General features: G+C 43.3%; 1 protein-coding gene across 9 annotated transcripts in view; it reads right to left on the bottom strand.

Moving 5' to 3' along the window:
• Positions 1 to 11,802: 11,802 nt before the first annotated feature.
• The window catches only part of RNF19A (ring finger protein 19A, RBR E3 ubiquitin protein ligase), a 58,672-nt gene continuing 52,718 nt past the window's right edge, over positions 11,803 to 17,756 (bottom strand). For all 9 annotated transcript variants that reach the window (XM_064507660.1, XM_064507662.1, XM_064507658.1 and 6 more), the window contains 4 exons: positions 17,393 to 17,554; positions 16,028 to 16,241; positions 14,489 to 14,632; positions 11,803 to 14,058 (listed from right to left, as the gene is read on the bottom strand). In XM_064507660.1, the coding sequence (XP_064363730.1) occupies positions 13,368 to 14,058; positions 14,489 to 14,632; positions 16,028 to 16,241; positions 17,393 to 17,554 (1,211 nt within the window). In that variant the 3' untranslated portion in view covers positions 11,803 to 13,367. The remainder of the gene's footprint in view (positions 14,059 to 14,488; positions 14,633 to 16,027; positions 16,242 to 17,392; positions 17,555 to 17,756) is intronic.

Here is a 17,756-nt window from a genome sequence, read left to right as displayed (position 1 = left end):
CATCAATTCTCATTTCTGGCTCTACACTCTTTAGACTTATAATTTTGACATATCTGGATTACAAATTTTGTCTTGAAGTAGAATCACCAAGAATATGACTTTGAGTTCCTAAAGCAGTATCTGTACAATTGATATTTTTTGTTCTTAAATGCCATCTTTTTGTGAGGTTGTCATATGTTCAAGAGAGATCTGTAGCTGGTCTAATCTGTGTATAGCTAATTGTACTTATCCTACAAAACACCAAGCCATTTCATTCTTCAGTCATGGTGGCAAGAAACTTATGTTCACTAAAACTTACATAATAATGATTTCAGTATTTTTTTCCACTGTACTGAAAAAAAGAATATTTGAGTATCCTGCTAGGTTATTTATAGTTCCTATTTTAGTTGTCATAACCTTTCTCCCACAAAGTCCTACCAAAGTTTTCTTCCAGTGTTTAAGATCAACGTTTCTGACATACTTAGCAGCAACAACTTAGATTATTAAAATCCCAGTTTTTTAAATGTGTATTTCAACATTTATGGTGGGAGAAAGGAGAGGGAGAGTGCTTAGTTATCAGCTAGAAATAGGAATAATGCTGTTACATCCCTATATTGTGAAGAAAATTGGCAGAAGAGGGGAAGGCGGGAAGGGCTCAGCCCTTACACCCTGTATGACGCAGCCCGCAGGAGCGCTTGCTGCGTTCCTGCCTCTTGGGGAAATGCACTGGGTTTGAGGGCAGTGGGGGACAGGTCTGGGAGGAAGTCATGACAGAGGGCAGAAACAGTAAGAAAGCAGATTTCATTAGTTGCACTCTTCGTGTAACAACGTTTTTGCAGCAGTAGGCGTAACAACTGACACTGAGCTACCGAGGCAGCCCACAGTGAGGATTTCAGCTGTTATACAGGAGGTGGGAGAAGGAGGTACGCCTGAGGGCTCCAGGAATAACAACGGGAAGCTGGGCCCTGGGCCACTTCCACCCCAGCACAGCAGGTAGATAGGGCATGGGAAAATGGCTGGGACCAGCAGTTTCCATCATGAATGTTGCTGACAAAGAATCCAGTCCTTCAGATGCACGTGTGTACCAGAGTTGGACCCATGAAAAATTATGTGAAGTGCCATTCTCTTATTTTCTGTTTATTGCATACTAACATAAAAATTAATTACCAATTTGTGTTTCAGCCAGTTGCCAGCATTTTACATCTCTTCCAAGCCTGAGACCTGTTACTCATAACTCTTGCTCAAAATTTTGCAGCCAAAAAAACCAATTTGCTTTAGTAAGCACCTTGAAATAGCAGAAGCATCAAAAGGCCACTATTATACAAAGTCATAAGTTCAAAAAGGTTTAAAGTTAAAAAAAAATCTTATTTTGCCAACAGTGCAATCATATACGTTGTGTCATTTTTAAGTAGAAGGTGGAATTCTAGCTGTTACCTGGGGAAAACTCCTTTTGAACAAGGTAAAGAACTTTTAAGCTGGGTGTTCTGGTGTTATTAATACATTGACCAGGAAAAAGTTGGGGGAGACTGGATGAAGACAGCATAAAAACAGTTATGTAATTTTAAAATAGTCTTAACTACTTGTAAGCTGTTGAGTAACATCCAGTTTCAGAAGATGCCAAATCACAAAAGTTCTTGGTGAAGTTAAATATACATCATCGCTGTTAATGTTAGGACAACTTTAGTCTAGTCCTAGTAATTAAACTAGGAACCTTAATGCAGTTGGCAGAGAAAGGGGAAGACGCCTTTTGTAATGCTACAATCTAGTGTGATGGGCAGAGGAGACAGAGATTAACTCAGTTTGAGACAGAAACGATGATGAGATGAGCAGATCAGCAAGCTAAAATTACACCTTGCTAATAAGGGCTAAAAGAAGAGCTGCAGTCTGTTAAGGAAATCAGGTTTGTCGGACACCATAACAGGGCCCGACCCTAGGTTCCTGCAGAAAAGTTCAGAGCCAAATCAAAACAAATAATTAAATTTTAATGACACACATGCAGTAATTACAGCTCGAGGTGGGTGCCTCCGAAGAGGGACCCCAAACAAAGAAATCCCTGGGCAATTATACCTTCCAATCTAAGCTCTCCACCCCTCACGTGGTAGTTTGGACCAATAGTAAGACTTTGGTCTGGGGTCTCCTGCTCCTTATTGGGTCTCATCACTGTCCCTAGGCAGGCTGTTTATCTTTACTGTTGCGGTTTCTGTTGACAGATGTGTCTTGATTCCTCGGGTCCTGCCCTTGTCTCTCAAGGCCTTGACAAAGCAGTGGTGTTCCAGCAATTAGCACTGCCCCAGCAGTGACAGTAGGTGTTATCTCCCAAGGTCCTGACAAAGGGGATATAATCCAGACCCCAAGATAGTCCAGACCCCCTAATTAACACTGTTTCAGCAGTGAGAGGAGGCTTTGTTTCCCAGGGTCCTGGCGCCCAAGTAGGCCTTATTTCAAAGCCTTGACATCCTCCCTCCCGGAGCGCGAAGCACAGGAATGCAAACTGCTTGCAACTCCCTTATTCCAGCTTGAACCAGCTCTCAGGCCCCTTTTCTTACTGAACTAGGTAAAAGTTCATTATTTTATTTACGTGCGGCCTAAGGCTTCAACAAATTTAGCTACTCATGCTAAGCAAGTTTTACATAAGTTGTGCTATGCAGCTACCTCTAGACAGTTTCAGCTCAATGTTCTTTAACACAGTCAGTCATGTTTCCAAGTAAACCCGCAAGCCAGCCAGCAGGAGGGCATGATTGCTCCTTGTAACCCGAGCTTTGTAGCCATGTGTTTCGGGCGCACTCAACAAGAGATTAAATAGCAAATGGCCCCCGGGTTGAGTAAGCAGTGCTGTGCCATTAAGCCGCCTCCACGCCAAGGGCACGGCTGGGCCCCAGCGCGCCTCTGCTCAAAGGCAGCAGTAGCGCCAGGCCCCTTGCGAAAGCTTTACTCCAACCCCAGCTAAAAGCTTGGCAACAAATGTTTTTTTTTCACTTTTCCCGTGGCTGAATTGGATCGCTTCAGTTTAAGGCAGATGATTGTAAGCAGTCTTTGGTTGGTTGAATAGTTACCCAGCCTATCCCAGCCCCTCTTCAGGCATTAACCCCTCTAATGTAACCTAGCACTGCGGTCAAACAATATTCCCAGCCTTTGGCACTTAGCAGTAGTAGCTGCCTTTTTTAAAAAAAATAAAATAAAAAAACACCCACCACTCATTTCAGGCCATGATCCCGAGAGGAGGAAGACACTGTTTGGAAGTCAGTCCTACACTGCTGAGGCTGCCCACAGCTGAGGCGCACGTTCTTGGACAAGCCTGGGCCGGCCGGCCTCTTCCCTAGCTCACCGCTCCGCGATGCCGGACTTTGCTCCAGCACCTTAGGCCGAGTCTCATGCGCAAATGACCCTCTGCAGCTGAAGCCAAGGAGCAGCGATGCTGTAATGGTGCTCACCCTGCGTGTAGGGTAGCAGGCCCCTGAGGATTTGGGCACTATACCTTTACTACACCTATCCTTTAGTATCATTTCAGGTGTAGTGTCTATAAAAATTGTGTCAGTCCATTTATTTTGTAACCCCGCAACTGTCTCAACTACGAGCTTTTGCTTTTAGCCTCCAAAGTTAAAATACATTTTTCTTAAGTAGAGGGGAATAAAGAAGAAACTGAAACATTCAGTGCTTTGCTAGCTTAAAGAATGTCAAATAGACAACTACATATACAGTTCTTCAAATTACACTCAATTGTAAAAAAAACAAGCAAACAAACAAGCAAACAAACCTTCCATGAAGTTAAGCAAAAAAAGGAAAAAAAGTTTGATCTGGGTCAGTAACACCATGCCAGCAGTGGGCTGGCAGCACTTGCAGTTGTTCTGGTGATGGCTCTGCCTCTTCTGGCTTTCACTGCAGTTGGCTCCTCGCTTTAGAAAGGATTGGAGGGAGAGGCTGAGAGACAGTACCATTGCTTAAAAAAAAAAAAACAACCTTACAGAAAGCAAAGTAAAAGACTTTTATGCTGATACGGTTGATTTGGCCTCAACAGCTCAGGGCAAGGCCACAAGGCTTCAAACCTGCCCCTTTTGTGGGGCAGCATTAGCCTACTGAAAGAAACTTGGAGTTGCGGGGGGGGGGGGGGGAGGAGGGAATCACCGCTGGACTGGCTCCAAAATCGAGTCTGGCTTCCCGAGGCTGCTGTACTTAGACGCCATGCCAAGGCAGGCAGCAAGGGACATCACTTGCCCCTTTCCCCATTGCTGGGTCAGATTCCCACCTTTCCCCTGGCCACCCCTGCCCTGTCCCCTCCTCTTGGTCTGTTTTTTCCTGTTCTGACTCACTCTTGGCTTTTAAATCTGAATCTCTCTGCTCTGCCCTTAGCATTAGTTATCGTTCCCCTCCCTCTCCCCCCTCTGGTTGTCAAGCTGAACTGTGCTCAGAAAAACCATGGCACAGACAGAAAATGCAGAATGAGATGAGAAGGCAGCAGCTTATCAGCTTCTGTCCACATTATCCTGCATATCCTCACACTGTAAAGCAAGACTGGGAAAACCAAGACCAGGACTGTCCACCTGAACTCTGGTGGCAAATAGCTTTCTGCATGGCTTCAGTGCAAAGAGCGCAAGCTGAAATATTTAAATTGTTCATTAAATAACTAAAATACATATTTTGAACAGCAGGGAACAAGACCCCTCCCCCCCCAACTTGTAAATCAAGATTTATGGCTTGTGTTATATTGACTCTGAAGGACTGAAATTCTCAGAAGAATATGCAGTGGGCTGAGATAGTATGTGAAGAGATTTAGAAGTATTAGTGTCCTTTAAAAAGTTAGATGCAGGAGGGATCATTATTAAAAAAAAAAAAAAAAAAAAAAAAAAAAAAAGTGACCTGATATAAATGCATTTTGTAGTTATATCAGTCTCAGAAGGGAGGTGGCTGCTAGCGCACATGAAGCAGGGGTACACAGACTCTTGCCCCAAGAGTATCCACACAGTTCCAGTGTAAGTAGTGAAGACTTGAGCTTCTTTTGCAGGTAGTTTGCCAGCACATCCAAGGCCAGCAGTGGACTAACCCCATCGGGGCTGTTGCTTTTCCTCCCCTGCTCCTTCCTGGCAGGCACTGGGCAACAGCTGCATGAACAGCACTCTGGCACTTGTTCAGTGCTCAAACCCAGATATCTGGCTGAGGGGACATTAAAAAATCACTTATCCAAAAGTACTTACTCCTTTACTGGAGCTTTCCCTGGGCAGCAAGGGGAAGATCCCTTACCGTCTCACGGATTAGCCCACACGCTGTTAGGAGTATAACACGTTTTACTGGGTAATGCAGCCCCCAGGTGCAGCAGTGCAGGGCACTAATACGATTTACTTGTGGTTCGTGCAAAGTTTCTGCTGCCCTCACAAATAAATGCAGCAACATCTGCTTCTCTGCGCTGGAGCACAGGAGGGACTATGGGGAAATAAAGCACCCGGAGTGCAGGGTGTTGTATTCAAAGACATGTCAAGCAAACGGTCTGCAAAGACACAATAGCTTTAGCCACATAAGTCATGTTAGCATGAGCCTGATGACTAGACACAACCATTGAAAGTTAGACTGTGGTGAAATTCATAATTTAATGTCCTTATTTTAAGGACAGTAAGCAATAATAGCCTTTAATAGGCCTAGTGAAAAGCTCTCTGTTAAATTATCATCTGTAGGACAAAACTCACATTTCTGAGGAGACTCCATCATCTTTTTTTGGTTGTAAAAGCAACTTACTGTATATTAAGAGCAGTAAACTGAACATCTCAAAAAAAGCTGTAGTTGTCGTTGTTTGACATCTCATCAACCCACGATGTGGGGTGAAAGCACATGCAGCCAGGTGCAGAGCTACTTGCCACAGAGGGGCTGGCACCCACCCCGTACGTCTCCGCTGCCGGGGCGGATGCGGTGCCGGTGGGACACGCAGCACCTGCTCCCACAGCCGCCTCCTCCCTAAAGCAAAACACTTCAGGGGAGCCTCAGGCAGCGGTTGGATCCCATCTGCATTTCACTGGCAGAGGGACGCTGGTATCCTGCTGCCTTCTCATGCCTCTCGTCCTGCAGCATGGTCCTGCCTTCGCTGGCGGCCACCGCGGAGGCAGGAGTCCGGTGTGGCATCACAGCCATTTCTGCCCGCGGCCACCACAACCTCCAGCCACTTCTTTCCTCTGCGGCCTGCGTGCGTCTGCTGGGGTCACATGCAGAGAAAACAGACCGTGGCCACTGCTGACACGTTGCGGGGAGAACAGGGTTCATCTCTGCACGCAGCCACGCAGGAGCACAGCAGCAGCAGCAGGGGACCTGCAGCAGGTCTGGCCCAGCGTGGACCGAAGGCTGTCCATGGTCAGGAGCCGACCTCACAGCTGCCCGTGAGGCACGCTTGAGGCGTTTGACTTGCACGAGGACTTGTTCCACTAGTTTTGTAGGAGCCACATCACACCAGCATCACTATCACAACACCGCAGCCTCAGCACTTGCCCGTCGTCACGTGGCTCAGTCCCCTCAGGATCACCAGCAGACACGATTACCTCTGACAGCGAGAAGGGACGAGTCAAACCACGCTTTGTGTGTGCGGTTCCACAGCGCAGCAGGGAGGGAGGATTGGGATGGGCACCAGCCTTGTCTGATGGTTCCCCAGCCCTCAGAGGGGTTGCTCCTCGCAGGGGGGCCCACTGGCTCCAGCGCCTCAAAACAACCCAGCTGCAGAGAAGTGCTCCTGGGGTACCCGCGGCTGGGCTCTGCACCAGCACCTGAAACAGCACCTGGTCAGGAAGACCACAGGCTTGGTGGCACCACCCCTCCATGAAGCACTGAGGACATGGTGGCACATATATGCAGAGGGTGTGGGCTCCAGCATGGGAAAGCTCACAGCTGTATTCACACAACAGCAGGGAGCTGAGCCTGGGCCGCTTGGCGCGAGGCAGGATGGAGAGCAGAGAGCAGGGCTAAGTCCGGCCAGAAACGTACCCCTGCAGGGGGTTCCCGCAGGACAGGCTCAAGTCATGAAGGACCCAAAGTCTGGGGAGGCTCATTTTGGAGAGCTGATCAGCAACAATGAGCCAGTGCCCCTTTAGGGACTGCCTTGATCATTTTTGACCCTTTCTGTGGCAGCTCCTGCCCCTGGGCAAGATGGTGAAGTAACACTGCCATTTTTCAAGGGAGGGGAAAAAAAAAAAAAAAGCAGGAAGAGAAGAAAAGCAGCAGAACCACAACGCAACTCCAACTGCACTCAACAATCAGATTTTAGCAACGTACAGTGGAGGAGCAGGACAGCAAGGAAGAACTGAAATCAGCCAAGGCAGAAACTGGCCCAAAGCTGACACCAGACTTCAGGCTCTTCACATACAACCTACTTCACCATCGCCGTGTTACCTGCGGGGCATCCAGTCCACTACAATGGCTGGGAGTCCCCAATGGTGCCAGAAGTGTTATCCAGGAGCGCAGCACATGGATTACAGGTCTATTGGTCTGCATTACTTAGTTGCCACACTCACTTTTGGACGTGCTGCTACCCTCTAGGACAGAGCAGCAGGACCGGTTTACCCAAACTCCTGTTGGGTAGTGAGAGGCTGAGCTGGCAGCTCCGTAGATGTCCAGGCACCCCATCATCCAGTGCTGCTCTGTGCAGGGGCTGCCAGAGCAGCTTGGCACTAGGCGACCGCACAATGTTTGTGGCTCTCGGCACTTCATGAGAGGCAAACCTCAGGTTTCAAATGCAGAAGTGAAGCTGGCCAAGGGCACAGAGAAGCCTCACTGCAGAGCCAGGAGCAGGGACTGAAGGCACCCTGAATGCTGCACTTCGCCGCTCCCTGGGCTGCGGCAGTAGCTGTAAGGCAGAGCTCACATTTGAAGGGTTTTGCAGCTCTCCAGGTTGCAGCAGTCACCATCCCCAGCCGGCCTCTAGCGGCAGCAGAACCAGCTGCAGGTTCCTGACACATCTAACACAGACTGCACTTGGGGGGATCAAGAAGTGACACAAAGGGAAAACGGGTCAGATTTTGCTAAGAGGGAACTGAAGCAGAAAAGGGCATGGCTGTGGAAGCAGAAGGTGGGAGCAGCACAGACATCGGTGCAACACAGGGAGCCCACGGCTGGCCCTTCTCCAGTGGGCACCCACCCCTGTGCTTGTTGGCAGCAGCAACAGTGATTGCGGTGCATCTTGCCCACGAGGGCTGCTGTGCCCTGGGACCAACTGGGAGCCGCAGACAGCAGCTCTCCACCAAGCCAGAGAAGTTACTGCTAAAGTCAGAAGCCCCTTCTGAAAAGCTGTAGCTGTTTTCTACAAATAAGCAAAATGTGAGAAATTTTGGCTCCTCCTCAGGGGAGGAAAAAAAATGATTTTTTTTTTTTTAAACTGTGAATTTCCCTGGAGAACTCAGCAGTTTGGGTCTTGGCTCTACAAAATTTTTGACAGCCTCAAAAATGACCATCACTATCCCAAGTACTCAAGGGTACTTCAAAGTAGCTGTATTTCAATATAATTATTTCAGATACATTGCTACATCATTCTATAATTTTAGCAATGACCTGGTCTGAAGTCAAGCAGAACTGTTTTAGCTGAAAGAGGAAGCCTGGAGTCAGCTGCTCCAAGAGGCTCCCTCCAGCATGGCTCAATGGTTTCCTTTTTGATGACAAGGGGGTGAGATGCCCCACACCACCTACTTCTTTTAACCAAAGATCCCTTATACCAACTACAGCCTGAAGATGGGATGCTTCTGCGCACTGAACTCCAGCTCACATAACAGAGGAGGAACCAGTGTGTCCTGCTTGAGACTTGTCCCAGCACCTTTTGGAATCACATGTTCATGAGATGGTTTCATGCCCTCACAGAGGAAAGAGGCTATTCCACCTTCTCTACAATTTCTTTATGGCAGCTTTCAAAATCTTTATGAAAACTCTGCATCTCCTTAGAAAGCAGCTGCAAAATCCTATACACAATCTGGTTGATACTTTCTAAATCTTCCTCTTTGGAGTACAAGAGACTCTGCCCACATGCTAGATTGCAACTAAAGCTGATACAAGGTCTGGTGTACCTTGATCAATCCTCCCTCCATCAATGCAGAGGCATCCAAAAATGCTGTCACCTTTTGCAGTGATGTAACATTGCTGCTCATCTGAGGGGCAAACATGGAAGGTTACCTACCAGGGACTTCTGGACTTCTTCAGCTTTCCGTGCACGTTCACCTCCCAGCCATCTCCTGTCCTTTGGCATCAAAAAGTCCCCAGAACCACCAGGGCAATGGCGTGCCTGCGCGCACTGCGCAGTGTGTCTGCACAGTCACAGTGACAAAAATTTACTTATCAGTAAAAACTACTCAGCTCATACATGCAAGATTTTGTCACACCAATTCAATAAGAGGAAATAATGTGCAAGTCTAGACTTTTTACTACAAAAAAAGCATATGCAAACTGGAAAGAAAGGTTTTTATGGCAGCTTTCATCTGTTTAAAGTTGAAACTCTTTGGGAAAAAAGAAGTCTGGAAATAGCATTACGGAAGTAAGTCAAGCAACGCTCACGTACTTCCAAGACAAGATAGTTTAGTCATTTTTATAACTGCAAGCACCAAATGATAAAGTCCTGATCAGTCTAGTATTTTTCCTGAATTATCTCAAGTATTGTCTGATATAGCAGATACTAAAACTAACTTCCTCCTGAGACCCGTAATCTGACATAAATTAGTCAAATAGGCCAGAAACCATAAGGAAAATTTCCGAAGAGGAACTGCAATGCCAGGAGACCAGATGTAAACTTCAGGTAACTTGACCTTTCCTGTCATTTATTTCTCTAAAAGAAAACCTTTACTTACACAAACAAGTTCTTTCTTATACTAGCAATTCTACAGATAAGACAGAAGCATCTTCTATATTAGTGTATTGGTGGAAGTGTTGCATCTTTTACTTTTTTTTTTTTTTTTTTTTTTTAAACAGACTCGAAATAGAATTCAAAGCTGCATTAAATTTCATACTGATTGCTTCTATTGGAGAGTGTGTGTGACTGCCTCCCATCTCAAATATTACCCGTGAATAAAAGAAGTTACAAACGAATTAGCAGAACAAGCTGCTAAAAGAAAAAAACCCCAAACCTCAAACACTATTCATTACCTTTCAATATGTAATACAGAATTATCAAAGGCGATTTTGGAGTGACTAAAAATCACACTATCATTTGCTAAAGCTTACTTACAAGAGTAAACTGTATTTTTAGTTTCCTGCACAGCAAAACTGAGGTACTGAGAGATTAAGAGATGAATTTAAATTTGCAGAAGAATGAAACAGGTCTTCCAACTCCCGATTCCCTGCTGTAAGCATTAGACTGCATTGCTACAAATTAATGTGCCCTAGCCGTTTCACAAGTGTACTGGATAAAGCCAAAACATACATTTTCAAAGCTGGAGATGACATCAGCAAATACTTTTATAGCTACTGTATCAGACATCAGATGCAAAACTAAACTAAGAACAAACAAAAGCCAAAGTAGAGGTTCACTTTCTTTATGGCAAAGAACAAGTAATTTCTGGCTTAAGATGAAGGTGCTCATATGAGACTGCGCAAAAATTATCTTACTCAGAGGTTTGGAAATACAAGGCCTTGAACAACCCTCATCAGCTTGACTGCATGTACAGCGACAGAAGCAAGACTGGCTCACTGCATCGGTAACAGCTTTATTCCAACCTCATTCTCTAGCCTCCGCCTACAGAATTGGTCAAGCTTTTATACTCAAATTCCTGACTATAATAGAGACACTTCTATACAGGCTTCTTACACCAGGGAATTCACAAACTGACTTTCTAAGGAGACGAACAGCAAGTGCTTAAGTCAATACTGATCCTAATTCAATACCATTTGCTCTTCAATAACATTCTATTTTAAAATCATTCACACTTTGTCAGAGAAAAAGAAAAAAAAAATCAATCAGGAACAGAGCATAAGAAAGGAACTGTCAACACTCTAACCTAACCTATGAAACATAAAATTTACATTTGCTTCCAATTCAGACTGCCAGATGACATGGCAAAAATTGCCCTTATGCCTTGCAGTTATTTCTAGGGTATACTACGTGCTTCACTCATCCTATTTCTTATTCTCTCCTTGAGCATCCACCATTGGAAGCTGTACCAGAAAGAACACACCACCAATTGCAGCTTTAGAATCAACCCAGCACAGCAGTTTTCTTCTTCAAATTCACTCTGATCAGCATACAGAGCTTATGCACGGGTTAGGAATGAGGCAGCGCCAGGTACTCCTTCTATCATACATCCCAATTAGGTTTAGTTTCCTATTTCCTAAGCCTGTCAAAATGCAGATGAGAAAACAAGCCTAATGAGCGCACAGTTCAGCCAAGCAAAAAATACCATTGTTTACCCAGAAATACCGGTCAATTTGCAGCATTTCTGAGTGAATGTCTTACAGACCAAGTGAATCAGTAACAGTGTTGCTCCAGGTCGAGAAAGTGGAGTTTTAGTTTACTTCAGCAGTCTGATCATAGTCACCCATTTGTACTACGTACAACTTTTTAAACAGAGTAATATACATACATCAGAGCTATGTGCTCTCAGAAAACCATTTACTGTCCTGCCTGCTGCAGAGGCAACTCAGATTGCTACTGTGTAAGATGAAAAGAAATCATGTTGAAATCTTACAAAAAAATGCAACTAGCTTTAGGACTTATATTTCAAACTATTAAAGTTTTCAACCTCCAAAGCGCACCTGACAAAACAAGCACAATTGAAGGCAAGAGATGACAGTGGGCGGCACCTTACAGGAAAAAGGGCCTTCCGGGGACACACACCGTTTTTATAAGGCTATCAAGCACATCAAAGAAAGGACAACTAGAAGTTAGTATTTAGACATTTATTTCAGATATGCAGTTTACACGCATATTATTGAGCAAAACTGAATTGCAAATATACAAATACTATAACAAGCATTATCAAATAATGTAACTGGCACTAGTGTTATAAGCGTATTAATGAAACTGGTGAGGATAACTCATGGAAGAGGACTGCAGCTCATGGTATTTTCTTTTTATCCGACCAAACTTCCAGTAGCACCATAGTGGCAATACTTACAAGAAACACAAGACGGAACATTGTTAACTGTTATTCTGATATTCACAATTTTCTCCATTTTAGTGAATTACCTAGCAAAAAAATGTTAACAGTGCAGGCGCTTTGGCCATTTTCAGCTTGTGTTCAGCTGTACATCTTCCATATGCAAAAAAAAAAGGAAAAGAAAAAAGCCAGCATATTTGGAATCCATCTTTGCATTTGTGCAATCATTGCACTGCACTTTGATTCTGGGACTGAAGATATGCATGTCTTGCAAAGAGATGTCATACGGAAGTCATCCACTAAAGCCTGAGTGTGTCTTTGGTAGGCTAATACTTCATTATTATTATACATTTATCTACCACAGTCATTTTATTCACTAGAATTTTCTTTTGTGATCCAAGGTGGCCAAAGAGGACATTCTGAAGAACATTACAGTAAAATCCTCAAACGACCAGGCACTTAAAACCCAGTCTTTTCCAAAGGCACCAAGAATTGGTGGGGCACCGTTTCCCCCCTGCCCGCCCCCCCCAATGAAAGGTGACTGCAACTTATTTTCTACAATGTTTATAAATCAATGGATTCTTTACAGTTTTTATACAATATATAGTAACCTTATCTGCTGCATGGTTGGTTGCATGAATAAATAAGTAATCCCACTGTTCTTCATAGGTGACGTCTCCTTTCTACCATATATCAAGTACCAATTTCTTCTACTTCAAAATTATGTAAAATGCCATAACCTTGCTCAAAGTGTACACACACATAAACGCATCTGACACAGGCTACACCCATCTGAGAATATGCGATTCATTCTACATGCACTTTAAATACGTGTCCAGTTATGAACCATAATGATCATTACAAATATTCATTGCTGAAGTGTGTTGGTATAGGTCTCTGCAAAACTTGTTTCCCTTAACTAGAGTTCACCCTAGAACGGTTTCGTTTTAAGTTACTACTGCTTAGCTAACACCCATTTATCCCAAACCCCATATTTGTCAAGTGAACAGTGCAGGAAATAGTATTCATTTTAGCATTTAACATATTATGAATTAGCCAATTTTACCTAAATACACCAAGTATATGCTTTCAAGCAAAGTTGTGGCAAAAATACAAAACATGGACTTAATTGTACTGTTGTAATGCACTTGTTAAAGCCTTCATATCTCTTCACATAGGTCTGTAAGATCCATATGAAGTATTCTCCCTTATTAGACAGGTACATACAAAATGCAGTTGTATCAAAACCTTGCTTCTGCTGGTTACCTGAACTTATGGTAGTCGCATGTAATTCAACCAGCTTTCAGACAGGGTTCTTTAGTGGTAAATGTTTTTGCAGCACTTATAGGCTTAAATTTCAGTCTGAATTGCAGTGCTTAATTCCACAGCATGTTGTGAATGGTTATTGTTTGTTTCCTTCAGTGTTTCACCGATACCTAAATCTACATCTGTTGAAGATCCGTTATTAATGCTTTCTTCAGCAATATAACTCAGCTGCGGAACATCAGTGCTTGGAGCTGTTGGAACAAGTGCAGGAATTCCACTCTGGTGGGGAGAGTTTTCCAAGCGATCATTTTCTACCTCTGGGAGAACACTAACTGTGGTAAAGCGAGTATGATAATCACTGGAACCATGGCTACAGGAAGTTTTCATACTTTCCATATCTGAGCAGCTAAACTCAGAAAAATGACTTGAGTGAGAATCAGCTACAGATGGAATACTATCGCTAAGAGAGGGAGAGTCAAATTCACTGGAGTTTGTGCTTTGCTGTTCCAACAGCTGAGCATCCATGTCCTCTCTTGTCTCATTTATCTTCATGCTACTTTTCTTTCTCAGTTTACCTTTGCATTTTTTTCCAGCTGTTGTTTCTTTGGACCACTTGGTGGCACTAGATTTGCTTTCTGGCAAGCAGGCTGATGAACAACCAGTATTACTACGACCTGCAGCACTGCCGTCATCAACACTACTGCTTCCGCTGTTATGTCTGAATTTGGCTGGCTTTGATTCAATATCCACTTGCACTTCCATACTGTTGCCTTCCCTAGAAGAAGAAAGAATATGTGAGTGTAAGCAGTCTTCTTTAAGAGAGGCCAACCAACACAGCCAAACAAACCCTTGCTGCTTTCCAAAATACGTAGCAGTAGAAAGTTAGAGATGTAGCTTGTTTTAGAAAAAAGCTAAAGGAAGTATTTAATCCCCCAAAAAGAAAAAGAAAATCCCAGAGAGAAACACAAAGTCTGAAAGATCAACTGCTTTCGAGGTACAATGATTGTGTTTCTCTTGGGAAAAATATCCTTACTTGATCACTGATACAGCCAACAAATAAAGCAGTCACATGCAATTCAATTTGAAACAAACAAAGTTTGTAGTTTCAAAGGGTAAGTATTAAAGTAGAATAGCTGAGGCATCCTTAAAATATCCTTTAATAAGCAAGGCTTATTAATTTTCTATTTTTACCACGTTTCTCTTACCTGTCCAAAGGGATATAGGAGTTCAGAATGGATCCTGCCATTGCTTTGGTACTGGCATTGTCACTAACCGTTCCCAAGCTAACAGTGCCAGATTCTCCACTCAGACTGTATCGTTCTTTCTGCACATCTGCTTGTACTTCCAATCTTGGAAAGTTTAAAAAAAAAAAAAAGTTGCATATACTGCTACAGCAGTTAAAGCATCCTAGTTAAAAATCATCACCTTGTAAAGTTTCTCCACCCTTCTATATTAAGTACAGTTGATTAGTTACTCCACAGATTGGCATATTTTTCCCTGCTGTAAGAGGCTCTCCTCTTACTAGAGTCAAAAAGTGTCTATTTTCTAACTGAGAAAAACAAAAACAATAAACAAATTTCCCAACAAAGCAAAACATTGCACATTAACAAGAAGTTGTAGATTCTCTCTTCCCTGAGATTTACAAGAAAAACTTCCAGACTAAGCTACAATTCTTTTACAGATAACGTCCTGTACTGTAAAAATGGAAAACACGATCAGAAGGATACACAAATTAAAGACTTTATAGTTCCCATCTCTGTCCTGCTGCACAAATATTACTAATCAAATAACAAGCATAGAACTGTTCATTACGTATCAACTGCAACAGGAACAATAGAAACCTGAGCACTCTTAAGTTTGGGCTGAGCAGATAAAGCAGAAATGAATTTAAAATACAATTTCAAACTTTGTTTCCAAATTCCTGGTATAGCTATGTTCCGACAATGAACTATATGTATTTTTTTTTTTTTTGTTTTCCTCTCTCAGTTCTTTAAAGAAGAGGATTGTGTACCTCAGTCAAGAGTCGCAGATTGAAGAATCAGCCCAAGCATAAGGAAACTCTAGATGTTGTTCTGCCCTTATTACCCTATATACCCTGGAATTCTGGATTTCTTAAATCAGGTGCTAAACACTATCTATTTTCTTAAGGATAAAATTCCATCCTGAACCCTAAATGTTAACAATTCTTTCAAGACACTCCCTTTCTCTTCAGGGTACAAAGGCCCTGATTAATAGGAGGTAAGGCTACCTATGTGACACAAAGCTGTCACCTCGGTGAGGCAGAGGCCAAGCTGCCTGCCCTCCTGCCTAAGTCTATTTTGAATTCACACTCCACCTAGGTGCCCTGAAGGCACAATTTGGTACTCGGACAGTGCTAAGCAAGTTCAACTTCAGTGAGATGAGAGCAAGGACAGCCACTCCCATCTGAGAGCATGACTGCATCAGACATGAGGTGCTTCCCTCTGACTCCAGGGGAGAGGCTGCTCTCCTGCAAAGTGGGAGAATAAAACCTCAGGCCCTTCTCACCCTGAAAAAAGATTCACATTCTCCTTTGAGGATTGTGTTCCAGCAGGATCTTTTGGAAGTTAATAAACTTGTCACAGATGAACTGGCTCTATCTCCCAGAGACGGTTAATTTAACAAGAACCCATTTAAACATTAAAAATGACAAAAAAACAACCTAGTAACACCATCTCTGCCTACATTTAGAGCTGGATACTGATGGTAGGAAGCATGTCTCTCACCTGTTAAAGCAGTTAACCATTGCACTTCCTGAAAGACTCCCTGTTATACTAGCCCCAGCCAGTGCCATGGTACTAGCAGTTTCACTTAGGTTGTCTCGAATGGCTCCTATTCTATCCATGTGGCTTCCACTTGCACTCAAGCTGCCAGTCAGCCCTCCAACGCTTCCTTCCCCTATGCTGGGGTTATGACGTGCCTCTGCTACTGACGTGGTATCTAGAGACAGAAATAAAGAAGGCTTGTCATTCGTGGAAGCAGAACATACTAGTTTCTAGAATGTGACCATGGAAGCTGTTTCTGAAATAACACTGAGAAAAATGATTTATAGAACATACTATGATGAAAAGATAACTTTGTCAAAAAATGGTGCATTCCTTGGAGTTGCTGTAACAGTTATGCCTGATGTCCCGCACTTAAGTTGCTGAAAAGTTAACCACATACAAGACAGGTAGCATGGAGTGAAGGGACTCAGAGATCCTATGACTAAGAGTACTGTTGTGTAATTAAAAAAGAAAAGCACCAGATTAGCAGCTAAAAGGATTTAGCTTCCCCATTAGAGATAAAAAGATGAAAGCTAACAGCTACCACAGACCAGTATTTTGAAAAAGGTGTTAATTTATCTTGCAAGTTTTACCTAGGGAAAGGACATCAAATAAGTCTGCCTTTGATTAAAATGACTAAGCACTTGAATGCGCCACTATGTTGAATTTCCACTCTGAGAGCTGACTAAAAAGACTGAAAATAAAACCCTTCTGTTCTCTTGACTAGTCTAACATAAGATTAGGCTGTATGTGCTGTGTTTCTGCACTTTTGAGATCTTGTGGTGTATTGGAAAGGAAGGGAAACAGAAGTAGGGTGCTCAGGTAGTTTTTGGTCATGCAGATCAAATTGTAAGACTGCGTTCTAAGAAATTAATGCATGCCCGCTTCAGAGAGAAACTTTCTCTGCTAAAGAATTACTCCAGAGGCACTAGATGGTGAAAGGGAGTGACAATACGATAGTGCTTTTTATTGCCTGAAAGGCACATATTTGCATTTAATTCAGATTAAGAATGAGAAAGTTGTTATCTTTCACTTAGTGTTGTGTTGACAGCACAAAAAAAATTGCACAGAATGCAACACATAATAGGACTGGGATTGTCTTGTTCTATGCTCAAGTGAGCAGGAACTGGTATTACACCACGGCACAGCACGAACACAGGGAAGTGCTCCCCTCAGCTGAGAATGGGTCTTTCAAAAAAGAGTGGAGATAGCCCTAACTGTACAGTATCTCTTCTGAAAATAAACACTCTGGCGTGTATGACCAAGTACAGTAAACCTGGGCACAAAGCCCAGATTTATAGAAAATAAATCACTGAATTTTCTTACCTACAGCTGCATTTGTTCCACCAACATTTATATCATTTTCATCATCGAATTCTATCCTGACACCCTTTCCGTTGCCTGCTGACACTCCACATCCTCCACTTCGGCAGAGTGAAATCGGAACAACTCCATACACATAAGCCAGCATAATGGGAACACCAATACCTACAGAAGAAAGCACAAAGCCTTTTATTCAATGTAAGAACTTTTTCCGAATCTTTTATAAAAAAGAGATTCCATAACTACTTACTACTTTACAGCTGAAAAAAATTCCAGAGTGAGAGAAATTATAAAATATTGGTAAGTCACTAAGATGAAATAATAAGAAAGTACTTTCAGCAGGCAGAAGGTCCTCCATCAGCACTGG

Source organism: Dromaius novaehollandiae, chromosome 2 (genome assembly GCF_036370855.1).
Source record: "Dromaius novaehollandiae isolate bDroNov1 chromosome 2, bDroNov1.hap1, whole genome shotgun sequence".
Taxonomy (NCBI): domain Eukaryota; kingdom Metazoa; phylum Chordata; class Aves; order Casuariiformes; family Dromaiidae; genus Dromaius; species Dromaius novaehollandiae.
Note: the sequence above shows the minus strand (reverse complement) of the source record. Positions and strands in the feature narration are given on the sequence as shown.